Source organism: Gymnoscopelus microlampas (assembly GCF_963454915.1).
Source record: "Gymnoscopelus microlampas genome assembly, chromosome: 12".
Taxonomy (NCBI): Eukaryota; Metazoa; Chordata; class Actinopteri; order Myctophiformes; family Myctophidae; genus Gymnoscopelus; species Gymnoscopelus microlampas.
Window position 1 is genome coordinate 31,338,239 of NC_139949.1, and position 13,826 is coordinate 31,352,064.

The following is a 13,826-nucleotide window of genomic DNA, read 5'->3' on the forward strand; positions in this document are numbered from 1 at the left end:
AAGCAACCACAAACTTTTCGCTGGAGCTGGTGTGTGTGTGTGTGAGAGAGAGAGAGAGAGAGAGAGAGAGAGAGAGAGAGAGAGAGAGAGAGAGAGAGAGAAGAGAGCGTGCGCGCGCGTGTGTGTGTGTGTGTGTGTGTGTGTGAGAGAGAGAGAGAGAGAGAGAGAGGGACTTGGGAGAGGGACAGATGGAGACGGAGGGGGGGGGGGTGCTGCGAGGGGAGGCGGGTGCTGTGAATGACGGCCGTCCATTGGCCGTCCATGGGCCGTCCATGGGCTTTAAAGTAGTGTCTCCCCATTGGCTGTAAAGTAGTGAAGGACAGCCAGGACAGCCAATAGACAAATAGGTGTCCCGAAAACATGTCGAAAACATGTCGTGTCGCGAGTGACGATGTCTGAGGCTGTCTGTAGAGCCGCAGCGCTTTCAGCTCGCGGCTAAAAACACAGGCATTCCAACACAGGTGACATGGTGGTGCCTAGCTCTCCTCATACCACCTACTCAATCTGGTTGTAACTGGCAGCTTTTTATACTCAGCTGGAGGCAATTAGTATGGACTCCACCATGTCAAGGGGTAGCTTAATGAATACAAATACATAAACTCATATAACATTAACTCTCATAAAATCTATTAAAACTTCATGAACAACAACACTAATGATTCTCATACAACATAACACTACAACAATATCCTTAGCCATTCTAAATACACATTACAACCCCCCCTCTGACATCCTGACTTGGTCCAGCCCAATTACACTGGAAGACAGCAGCAACTTGAATACATGTTAGGTTTTTAATCCTCACCTAACAATACCAATAAGCTGCAAATAATCAATACTTCAAGTTACAATGTGCAAAATGACTATTGAGATAATGTGTAGCGATTTGCGTGATGTTTGGAATACATTTGTAGGATATTTAAAAAAGTTTTTCAAAAGTCAGCCTCCTGATGGCACTGTAATAAAGCAATGTTAAAAGGGTGGCATTTGTTCCTCAACTTAGTGCGAATGTGCGTGCAAAGTTTCAGCGCAATCGGATGCTGTGTTCATGATTTCAGGCATTTTGTTCAAAACGGGCCACTCCTGCAAACAGATGTCAATCGAATCAATCACGATGGAATATGAAAAATCAATCAGAGTCCGTCTCAGATGAGTGAGGCTGGGAACGAGGCTAGATCCATCTTGATTACATGACGAGCTGTGTACCGATTTGCATGATATTTGGATAAAATCTGAAGGGGTAATATTAAATATCGGCCTCCTGGTGAGGCCCATGTGAAAAATATGGGGCAGAAGTTCTCCTTTGGCATCCAGGGCAGGGTGTGTGCAGCTGTTTCGCTGCAATCAAGCCAACGGTGCTGGAGATTAGCTGTTCACAGATGGACACAGAACACCCCCCCCCCCACACACACACACACACACACACACACACACACGCGGACGGACGGACCGACAGGGTGCAAAACAGTCTCGGCCATGCCTTTCAGTCTGGCGGAGACAACAATACCGCGTTGACCACACTGACCGCCTCTGCTGATATACTTCTATTTGTCCTGCGGAGGGCACCAATAACCCTGCATGTACATAATCTGTCATATTTCCGACCAAGAAGAAGAAGAATCCACGGCAGAATAACTGAAAGAAGAAGAATGATCAGGGTTGAGCTGAGGTGGACTGGTTCTGGTTGAAAAACGTCAAAGCACTCGAATAGCCTGAAATAGCCGAGATTTTCCAAGTGCTTTATCTGGAGAGAGTGGTGCCTCGGTGTGGGTTTGAAGAGGAATTATATGCTGCAAAAAAGAGGGGCGCTCCTATCGCATTGTTCTTGACAGAACAACAAACTCCACACACTGTCGACGACATGGAGAAACAGTTACATTTGAATTTATTATCCTCCAGACCTCCAATGGGAGGCGGTTTGCAGTCGGGGTCCAAGATCAGAATGGGGTGAGTTAGCCACTATGTTGTGTTAGCATGCTATCAACTTTGTTAGCTATATTTACCTATCGTTAGATTCCCGCTGAGCAGAGCCATCTGCACTGGCTCTCCGAGGCCACAGAGAGGTAGCAGACAGTCTGCTTAGCTGATTTTACTATAATATGTTAGCTTAGCAGACTTTGGTAAGCGCTGGCTGTCGGCTGCTTATTTTGAACCTGCTGGTTGTCCACTCCACACAGTGTGACACAGTGACTGCCGTTTCATTGTGAGGTCTCTAGAATAGTAGTTTTCAAACTTTTTCGTGCCAAGGACCCCCATATTGATATATATATATTTGGCCACGGACCCCCATCTGAAGATTTTTCAATTTGTTTAAAAAATAGCAGATGTAGCCTACAAGCTTGACAGCGCGGAAGTGGCGCGCTGTGAGCTTGTAATGTTGGCTATTTTTAAATAGCCAACATATATAATTGGATAAAGTGGTTAAAATGATTGTGATGGTGCATTAACTTATGCTGGGGCCCCCTGGAACCCTCTCAAGGACCGGGGGTCCCCGGACCGCCGGCGGACCCCACTTTGAGAACCAATGCTCTAGAAAGCGACCAGCCCACAGGTCTAAGTTACAAAAAAACAGTACATGTACAGCTAAATTCATGTTCCCCAGCGAGCATATGGTGCTATAGGAGTGTAGTATATATTGAAATACAAGTGTGTTGTGTCACTGTTGTGGGTTAAAAATAAATGCTAGCTATGTATCCCCGTTTGGAACCTCACTGCGATCGTGGAGAGTGAGGTGAGGTTTCAAACGGGGAAGCTCAAGCAGTCAAGCTATGACGCTTTATATCACTCGATTCTGTCGCTCCACCTTGAAAGGTGCGTGGGCAGTTTTTTCCATTGATGATAGAGCATTCTAACCTGTGTGTCGTGACTGTGAGTGACTCAGAGTAAGGACCCAAAAGCAGGAGACTGTTTCATCATGCTCAAACCGCTTCACAGAAAAGCATCCTCCTATATAAGAGGATGTGACCAAGTATGATGCAACGTTGCATCTACCTGTAAATACTACTCCTAAAACACTGACAGAGTTGTGATTTGTAGACGGAAAATATAATGCTTTCTACAAAGTACACTGTACGTTGAATATACAGGAAACATGATTTAATAATAATGTTGTCTATAGTGTTAGTTATCCTAGAGAGTCAGAAGGTGGTCACCTCGACAATAAAAACATTTCTCCATTGCAATTTTTTATAGTTTGTTTGTATACTGCTATATTCATTTGTTTACATTGTGTTACTGCAGTGAAACTCTATAGCCATAAAACCTGCAAGGATTTAACATGCAGCTGACATGCAGTTTAATACACGTTAAAACCTCTTCAGAAAAAAGAAAGGGTCTGGGTGCTCGGAAGTTCAAAAAAGTGTAGCGAAGGTGCTCTTTGGTGGGGGACTGATTCTGAAAACTTGCAACAAATGGAAAAAAACAAGGCACTCGTCTGGTGAAAAAAGTTAAAAATCCTTTATTGATATGGCTAGTTCATAATAGAAGTTGTTAAAAACGGGCCCTCTTCAGGGTATGATGATTAAAACCTCTCTTGTTGTTCCCTATTTCTTATAGACCTGGACGGAAAAAAGATTTCACTCCGCTGTCCTGGAGTCAGTATTTTGAAACAATGGAAGACGTCGAAGTGGAAAATGACAATGGAAAAGATATATCCTTCATGCTTATTCATGTCCACTCTTACCAATTTTAGAGGTGTGGGGTGGAGTAACCTAAAGCACTGGTACTCAAACCTTTTCATGTCAAGGACCCCCAAATTGATATTATATTTGATGTGGACCCCCGCATCTGAAAAATAATGATTAGTGCCAGGGACCCCCAGAAGAGAAGATTTATGTAAAATAATTATTCAAAAATGTCCAAACATATATTCGATATGTTTTCAAATATTTTCAAAAATAGCAGATGTACAAGCTTTTATATCTGCTATTTTTAAATAGCCACGGTAGAACATATGGATAAAGTGGTTGATACATTTAGCTGGGGACCCCCTGGAACCCCTCCAAGGACCCCTGGGGGTCCCCGGACTCCACTTTGAGAACCATTGACCTTAAGTTTAGAGGAGCCTGTCTGGTTTCTGGTTTGGTTCTCCAGACCAGGTGGTTGGAAGTCTGGCATAGTGAAAGTCAAGAGTACAGTAGCAATACCCACTCCACCAAGAAGTCCTTAACAACAAACTCACAATGTGTCATTATGCGGCACATTGTGCCAAAATGTGAACATTTTGGATTTCTTTTTCTTAAATTCTCACTTTGACATGCTCAAAATCGGGATGCCAGGTTGAAAGTGGTTAAACATGTCAGCTCCAAATGCTGTTATGGAGCTGCTCATTGGTCAATAGTGGAACACTATTGTTCTGCAAGGAAGCCCCTACTGTTAGGTACAGGTATATGAATGTGAACCAGAAACTCTTAATGATAATTTGCTCTTAACTCTCTCAGTGTTTTTTTAAAGTAAAAAGAAAGTGCTCAGGAGCCGAGATACAGCCTTTTTCAGTAATAAGTTAAACAAGAAGTGAATGGAGCAGCAAATCTTCGGATCACGATATCTTGGGTTCTGAACATTCTTTTCCAAAACATTTTTTTTTTTTTTTTTTTTTTTTACTCGGGATTTTTCGTTCTTGGCACTGAGGGCATTCAGAAAAAACTCGGGATAACTCGTTTTGTGGCACTGAGAGCATATTATGCTCTTAATTAATTATCGTGTAGGAATTAACGTAATGTATTTCCTTTTCTTCATAAGACTTTCATCTATTTCCTTGACTTCCGTGCACCTGTTCAGAATTTACTCCAGCGGTTCTCATGGTCCTGTACTGCTCCTGCTCCACGGAGGAGGTCACTCTGCTCTCTCCTGGGCTGTGTTCACTGTGAGCCACGTTACTGTAAAATAAAAGACATACGGTACCTCCAAATCTGCAGTGCTGCATTACATTTCAAAGCTGTTTTGTCTGGCTTGATCAGCGTTAACCATTTCAATTTCTTTGTTTATTTGCAGTCTGTGATATTCAGCAGGATTAATTGCAGGGTGGTGGCTATGGATCTGCGATCTCATGGTAAGTGGTAGAAGGTTGCCTGCCTGAAAGTTTAGAAATCCAGCATATGTAAGGTTATGTCAACAAAGTAGAATAATATCTAGGAATTTACTCTTTCCTTTTGCAAGAGTTTGAGCACAAAAGGATATTCCTAACCAACGCATGCTCATGCCTTACTCGCTATATTTCGCTGCATGGTCATGTACCTTTGGTGTCCCATGCTGAGGTTGAGCATGCCCTGTTGCATACTGTATGTTGACAATGTCGATGACGGAATGATTATAATTGATTCCCACCCTATCGGTATCCCACTCGGATGGCACTGAGCTGGCAGTACGGCCATCGCTCTGCTCTGCACGAGCACTTGTTCGGCTTACACTGAGTGCACCTTTGCTGCATGTCTGCCTTGTTTTCCATGGTTTTAATGCCAAGATTGCCTTGTTTTCAATGTTGAGTCTACATGGTCCGCATTCCGTCGTCATCCCCTATTCGTCATGCAGTATTTTGCCTCTTCATCAGCTAACCCCCCCCCCCCCCCCCTCCCATGAAGAATGTGTCGTCCTAACATACTGTAACTGTTAGTTATATTAGTGAAACATAAGCATAACTGTGGTACATCTCTTACTCTGCCTCCCACCTACTCTGCCCCCTGCGTTTTTAGCGTCAGATGTAACAAATTGTCAAATGTTTTTCTCTGCTGTATTAAAGGTGACACTAAAGTGAAAGATGATGATGATATCTCTGCAGACACAATGGCCAAGTAAGTTGTCCAGTCAAATTTGGCATGTGCCAATAAGAGGAATGAACACAAACACATTCCTTTCATTATTCTATTCAGAATAGCTTTTTGTTATCCTGGCTGCATAGAAAGGGAAGCGAGGGACAAATGTAGACTTGCAGGATTGTGTGGAAACAAATTAGATACAGTAGGCAAGGTTTCTTCGGCCAAAACGTCCTACTTAAAAGCGGGGACTATTTGATGAATTGGGGAAAAACTGGATTTGCTGCATCCAGAGATGACTCTCAAAAGCTCTTATCTGACCTTTTAGATGGGGAGTGTTTTGGGATGTGAAAAGGGACCCCACGCTGTAGTTCAGCATTGAAGTTTATTATTCCTATACTGTTGGAGAATTTGTTTGTTCGTGAACATCTGCTGCTGTCCCCTATTTACTAGAATGGAAATGGACTTAATCTTTCCCACATCTATCCTGTAATGGCTCACCACCAGCGTGCAACTTTGTAAAAGAATTATAGTAAACACCAGAGAAGAGAATTGCATAGATTTTTCAGATTTAGTGCATGCATGACTATTGTGCATGCATGACTAAGTCATTACAGTGTAAATTCAGACACCATTTCAAGTGTCATAAAGTCAGCATCGCCTTTGAATAGCGGTGAGGTGAACTTGTAGATCGGCTATTTTCAAAAGAATTTTGAAAGATCTTGGCAAAACTTCTTTTATGGGGGTCCATGGCCAAATACTTCAATTTGGGGGTCCATGTCATCAAAATGTTCCACTGATTTACAGCATTAGAATCTCAGTGCTCAGTTTAACTCACTTTATACCAGTCAAGTCAGTTCAGAAATACTAGATTGCTTTATCAGGAAATGACACTTGAACATTTTACATTTGTCGGAAAAATAATACAGATTTTTCTATTTTTTAAAGGGATATTGGTAAAGTAGTGGAGGCTCTGTATGGCGAGAACCCTCCACCTATCATGGTTATCGGACACAGCATGGGTGGTGCTATCGCAGTTCACACAGCAGCTGCCAATCTCTTACCATCCCTACTTGGTCTCTGTGTCATTGATGTTGTCGAAGGTAAACACGCATGCTTTTGTTGTAATATTAAATGGTGAGAGATGCCAAGCGGAAATATGAATATGCCTTGTACACAAATAATGATGAATTTCTTTTCTTTTTTGTATGTATCTAACTGTTCTTTATTCTAGCTGTCTTTCACTCTAGCAGGTTTCCATTACTTTTCTAATTGGTATATTATTAAAAAACTTCTACCTGTGATTGTGTTCAGGCACAGCAATGGATGCTTTGAACAGTATGCAGAATTTCCTCAGGAGTCGGCCAAAGACTTTCAAGTCCCTGGAGAATGCCATTGAATGGAGGTAAGAAATAACAACAACAACAATAATAATGTATAGAGTGATTTAAGTTTACAGTCAAAGTAGTGACTATGGCCTATGAGCACAATTAAACTTTAGTAGAGGTTTGGGTTGTGTAGTTACCGTGATGTAACTCCAAATATTGGGGACATCTTTAATAGTTGCTCCATTGATTAAAATGTGATAATCCAAAATAGTCTTGTTGAGTTACATTGTATGGTCGAACAGGTCTCTCCACACATTTAGCACAAAAATGTTTGCTAACACCAATACTACCAATGTATAAAATTACACACACGCACGCACGCACGCACGCACGCACGCACGCACGCACGCACGCACGCACGCACGCACGCACGCACGCACGCACGCACGCACGCACGCACGCACGCACGCACGCACACACACACACACACACACACACACACACACACACACACACACACACACACACACACACACACACACACACACACACACACACACACACACACACACACACACACACACACACACACACACACACACACACAGACCGACCCATCTACAGGAGGCCCTGTAGATGGCCTCCTGCAGAGCCACGCTGTTAAAATGGAAACAGCGTGGCTTCATGTGGATCATGGACTTCATATGGCCAGCCTGTGACATCAGTTGTCTATGAAGAAGTATCTACATTGATGTCCAAGCCCCTTTGACTTCAATTATACAATTAAATATTTCAATAAATATAAAACATATGTGGAAAAAAATCCTGGAGGAACGAAGTTTGCACTGTACACAAACCGTTTGGTACTGATTGGTCCAGCGGTTTGCAAGATTAACTCCGGACAAACACAGACCGACGCTCTTATAGACGGTTAGCCTTCCACAAAGAGACACCATAAAAACACTTGTCGGCTTTTGAAATGTTATATATTGACAGAACATGATTTGTTTGTGTTTGTTTGTGTGCTAAAAGTCTGACATCGAGACCTGTTTCACCATTCAGTGTAACTCAACTCTTTTTAGCTCAAGACCTAAAAGAGAAATTAGTCGTTTGCCCGGGACCCAAACTGGTTAAAATGGCAGATCTACAAGCTCACAACACATCACTTTGTGCCACGTTGTGAGCTTGTAGATCTGCTATTTTCACCAAACCTTAACTGTTTTTAAATGTATTTACGAAAATTATTGAATTTAGACATTTTTTTTTGTCATTGATGAAAAGTTGAGATTTGTTTTCCTTAAATCTTTTGAAATGATTTATATGCACATGAGAAACATCTATAAGATCAAATCGTTTCTTTCTACAGGCCATCTTAAGACTGTTGTAAATGCTCTGGTGTATTCTCGCTTAGATTACTGTAATGCCTTGTTCTCTGGTCTCAGCCAAAGCTTAATATATCGCCTGCAATTGGTTCAAAATGAGGCAGCTAGGCTCATCACTGGTACCAGGAGATTTGAGCACATAACACCTGTTTTAGATGCACTTCACTGGCTGCCAGTCTCCTTCGAGATTGATTTTAAGATTTTACTGCTAACTTTTAAAGTCCTTAATGGTCTAGCTCCTAGCTATTTTTGAGATATGGAAGAACCTTATGTGCCATGCCAGTGCATACCCTTAGATCATCTGGTCGGGGTCTACTGGAGATTCATAAGGCTAGTTTGGTGACCAAAGGAGATCGGGTCTTTGCCATAAAGGCCCCTAGACTCTGGAACAGCCTACCAGAGGAACTCGGGTTAACCAGATCATTAACACGTTTTAAATCCCTCTTAAAAACCCATTTCTACAGAATGGCCTTTTTAACTCCTTGAGATAAATCTTCTTCGTTATAGCTCTGTTGTTCTATTGTAAACTTCATATATTACTGTTATTGCATTATTGTTGTTTGATTGCTGTTTTGATTGTTCAAGCTTTGTAACATTGTTTAAAAAAGTGCTACACAAATAAAGTTTTATTTTTATTTATTATATATAATTTTTCTTTTTTTAATGTAGGAAACGAAAAAAGGGGATATTGGACCATAAAAACTGGGGACCATAAAAACTGGTCCACAACCCAAACATGGGTTAAATATTGGATTTTACTCTGTTACCTTTCTAAGATGATTTTTTCCCCCTACAGTTTGAAGCATCTCCACTCCCAAGTGGTACAGATGAGAAAGAATAACACTCATGAAATGTTCCAGCATTAAATGTCCATACTCTATGTTTCTTTCAGTGTGAAGAGTGGACAGATCCGAAACATAGAGTCAGCACGGGTGTCCATGGGAGGCCAAGTAAAAAAGTATGTTTGTGTGGGTACTGTAGGCTGTACATCAGATGCTGCCCTGGTGTCTGACTGTAGCCAGCATATAACATTCTGTACGGATTCTGTAAATGTATACACTTGCAATTACAGTACACTGCAGTGCAATTATCTGCTCATATTTTGGCTTGATATAATAACGGAACAGTAAATGTGTATATAGCTCATAAATACCTGTGTGTGTGTGTGTGTGTGTGTGTGTGTGTGTGTGTGTGTGTGTGTGTGTGTGTGTGTGTGTGTGTGTGTGTGTGTGTGTGTGTGTGTGTGTGTGTGTGTGTGTGTGTGTGTGTGTGTGTGTGTGTGTGTGCGTGCGTGCTCCATCAAACCTAACTATTAGGTAGGGATGGGCTATGAATGGTTAAAGCTGCACTATGTAACTTTCTGCTTCTACCCTGGATTGAAGCTGGTTTCCTGCACAACTGCTGACATTTTTACCATTGAGCTAATAGAGCCTGTCTGCTTGCTCGGGGGATAAATTGAATCTTGTGTCAAAAGTTGTGTCAGATCCTGTGTCTAGGTGAGACATTACCTTTGACACGATCTAGATGTCTCAATAGAAGAGCAGGGAGACAAAATACAACCACCCCAATTGTATAAGTTATATTGTATTAACATAGTCTACTTTATTTACTTATTTATTTTATCTATATTATTTACATTTACAGTAAATGGCCATTGATTTATTGTTCACATCGCCGGCTGTTTGTTATTACATTTAAACTGTGATCTGTGAGTATATTTTGAGTTAAGTCAAATGTAATATGTTCACCTTCTCAGCCAATCAACTATTTGTGATCCTCTCTCCCGACATTTACAGACTGGAGGAGACCGTCATCAGTACAGGTGTTTCTACCAGCATCGAAGGAATAATAGAAGAAGAAGAGGAGGAAGAAGAAGGGGAAGGGGAAGGAGAAGGGTCCAACAATAAAAGAATGAAAGAAGATGACAAAGAGGTTCTCTCTCTCTCTCTCTCTCTCTGTCGGTCTGTCTCTGTCTGATGTTTGCTAACTTTATGGGGCCCAAGACATTTTTCTGGTCTGCATGAGGAAAAGGGTAATTTTTATGTTTAAAAAGAGGTTTTGTATGGGCGATTGGGTGGCAGAGTGATAAAGTACCTGCCCACCACGGCAGAGTCTAGGGGATTCGAATCCACTGTGGTGCATCCGGCTTTGCGAGCAAGCCTGGCTGGGGGTGATATTTGTCACTGCAGGTATCCCTACAGGCTGGGGCGGCACCTGTCAGCAGGGAGTGTTGGGCGGGAGGAGCAGGACGGAGGTGCTACATAAAAAAATAATTTCGCTCGCACGCGCATGTTCGTGTGTGTGTTTGTTAACATGAGCTCTGTCCATACAGGTGAAGAAGGAGAGTGTGTTTACTTGGCGAGTGGACCTGTCAAAGACAGAGAAATACTGGGACGGCTGGTTTAGAGGCTTGTCTGCTCTCTTTCTCTCCTGCTCGGTACCGAAACTGCTTCTCCTGGCTGGTTAGTTCTTTAAAACACCCACTGTTTTTCACTGTTTCTGCTGAAGAATGCTGTCATCTTTAGTCATCATGAAAGGCCAAGTATTAGTCATGTTGTTATGAATAGATCGAATTTGGGCAAGTTGGTGTGGTCCAAAGATAATGATGTGGTATTTGACTTATTTCACTGGGTTCTGCACTAACCCACATACATCACGACATGTTTTTAAATACATTTTGAGTACAGATCCATATGTTGTGTTGTTGTACAGATTTTATTACTGATTTCAACTTGTTTAGTCATAGATGTCAGTTTATTATTGCAGGGTATTTTAGGATGTTTACTGTTAGGTTATATAGTCATGATAATTGCACTCAAGCCTACCAAAGTTCAGTATTACTGAAAGAAGTACTACTATTATGTCACTGACACACTGTTAACACCATTGTCTAATTTCTGTCCTCTGTAGGAGTGGACAGGCTTGATAAAGACTTAACAATTGGACAGATGCAAGGTGAGGAGCGATGCATGCATTTGGTAGTTCTCATTCTGCTTCCCTTTTCTGTTACACACTTCTGTCTGCAAGTGTGTAGCCAATGTCAACGACTTTAGATCGCAATTCATAATGCAGTCAGGTTCATCATGTCACAACCATTGGCAATCTGTTTCTCTTCAGGAAAGTTTCAGATGCAGGTCCTTCCACAGTGTGGCCATGCTGTCCATGAGGATGTTCCCGAAAAAGTATGTTTTATTTACCTGAGCAAGTACTCTGGCTAAAATATTTTTCAGAATTGCTGTAGAGGACAGTGTGTAGGATGCAGTGGGCTTTGGTTTCAACATCTTATTTCTCACCAGGTAGCAGATGCTATAGCATCATTTATGGTCCGGCACAAATTCACTGAATTTAAGGAGGGATACCTGTGGTAAGAGCAAATCCTATTTAACTTTACAGTTCTTGTGGTAGATTTATATTTGATTTGAATATGTATATTCAAGCTGCACTTTGATCATACTGTACAAGACATACTTTTTTGTAGTATCATGTCATTTTGTAGAATTGTCTATTTATCAAATCAAGTCAATTTAATTTATATAGCGCCAAATCACAAGGAGCTGACTCAGCTGTCTTTACATATAGAGGAGGTCAAGACCATACTGTTACAGAGACTCGATAATTCCCCCATGAGCAAGCACTTGGCAACAGCGGCAAGGAAAAAAACTCTCCTTTAATGGCAAGAAACCTCAAGCAGAACTGGCTCTAGGTGGGCCGCCATCTGCCTTGACCAGTTGGGTTGAGAGAGAGAGGGGGAGAGAGAAAGAGAGAAAGAGAGAGAGCAAGACGGAGAGGGACAGCTTGCTTTGAGACTAAATTAGTTGTATCTTTGCAAAAGCTTTCAATATTAACTTTAGCCAGAATGATCTGCACTCATTTAATGAATTGGCTGGTTGGGGTTACAGCAAATAGTATTTACCATTTATACATTTGAATTACACCAATCTGATCTTTGATCCTTACAAAGGGTTCATATTATACAGTATGTGAAAGTATTACATCTGAAAATATGAGGGGAAAAAATACATTTAATGTTGTTGATCATTCTTTTACAGCTAATTTACAGTGTCCAGTATAGACATAGCCAGCAGCCATAGAGAAATGTGTGGAGATCCATGGACATCATCGTACAATTTAACACCAAACTCAAGAAAAGTACAATAAACATTATTATTATTATTATTATTATTGCACCTTTCAGCTTTGCCTTATTTTATTAATTTCCTTTGGAATGCATGGATTTGGCTTCGCTTGCCCAAGATCTTTTTCTTATTATAATTTTTTTTATACCTTTGACGCAATCATTGTTTCTGGTCTATTTTTTTGATTGAATGTTGTGATATGTGTTTAATATTTTGGATTTAAAGAATGATGATTAAAGATGGATATTGACAAACGGAAGCGCCAACAGACATCTACTTGACTTTTTGCTACAGTGTATCCCGTTGCAAAAATTTAAATTAACAAGGAACTTGTCCTGTTAGCGCTGTACAGTAACTGAAGAGTAAAGGTCTTTACACACCGGGAGCGTGCCGAATAAACGATGTGAAATGCGCCGTGAATATTTCACATCAAACGATTAATTTGGTCATGACTCATTTATACAGGTTAATGCTTTTATTTGTGGTTAAAAAAATCTACCTTGTTTCGAAAAGTAATTGCGTTGCATTAAGGACTTGTTGCTAAAGACATGTTTGTGATATGGCAAATGAGAAAGAGGAGAAAATCTGTTTTGAATGCTCCCAAAAGTTGTGAATTTATTCAGGTACATTGTGACCCAAAGGCCACAGTTAGACAGAGGTGATTTATTTCACACTTATTCACAGTCGGCAAGACATTATAAAGAACCCCAGTTCGAACGGTCCATGGTGCCTTTGGGGTCAGAAGTCTTTAACCAGTCACTAGCCCTTGTGTCACAAATAGTGAAGCTGCTAGAAGGATTATTAGGCTTACTGTTATCATTTTAACACCACCTCACCATTCTCATGTAGTTTCATGATTAAAGGGCACAGAAATCCATGTATATACAGTACACATAAGATACATTATTATGACTCTAACAGTGCCACACTGCTCTAACCACACATCTAAATTATTTGGTATGATTCACCATAATTTCTTATTATGTTTGGTAATACAAAATATACAAGGCACAATATGATGTACAATTCAACTATCACTGTGATTCTCAGCAAAGTACTGCAAGTCACATTTGTAGCTAAAACACTTTGACTAAGGGAAATATGCAAAGATGTTTTTTTTTCTTTACAGATTACAGGTTAAGAGTCATTCTTTAAAAATATTTTGGAGGTGACCTACAGTAGCTCTGTTCTTTTACCTAGGAAAAGTACAATTTAAATCTTTAAATTAAT

The 13,826-nt window shown here is 40.9% G+C and overlaps 1 protein-coding gene across 1 annotated transcript; it reads left to right on the top strand.

Annotated features, from left to right (window-relative positions):
- Positions 1 to 1,568: 1,568 nt before the first annotated feature.
- Positions 1,569 to 12,855, top strand: ppme1 (protein phosphatase methylesterase 1). Its single transcript, XM_084073153.1, has 14 exons — positions 1,569 to 1,947; positions 3,556 to 3,649; positions 4,772 to 4,864; positions 4,993 to 5,050; positions 5,738 to 5,789; positions 6,699 to 6,853; positions 7,065 to 7,155; positions 9,353 to 9,418; positions 10,257 to 10,392; positions 10,793 to 10,922; positions 11,371 to 11,415; positions 11,578 to 11,642; positions 11,757 to 11,824; positions 12,510 to 12,855. The coding sequence occupies exons 1-14, from the start codon at positions 1,862 to 1,864 to the stop codon at positions 12,511 to 12,513; spliced, it is 1,143 nt and encodes a 380-aa protein (XP_083929279.1). The 5' UTR covers positions 1,569 to 1,861; the 3' UTR covers positions 12,514 to 12,855.
- The last annotated feature ends 971 nt before the right edge of the window (positions 12,856 to 13,826 follow it).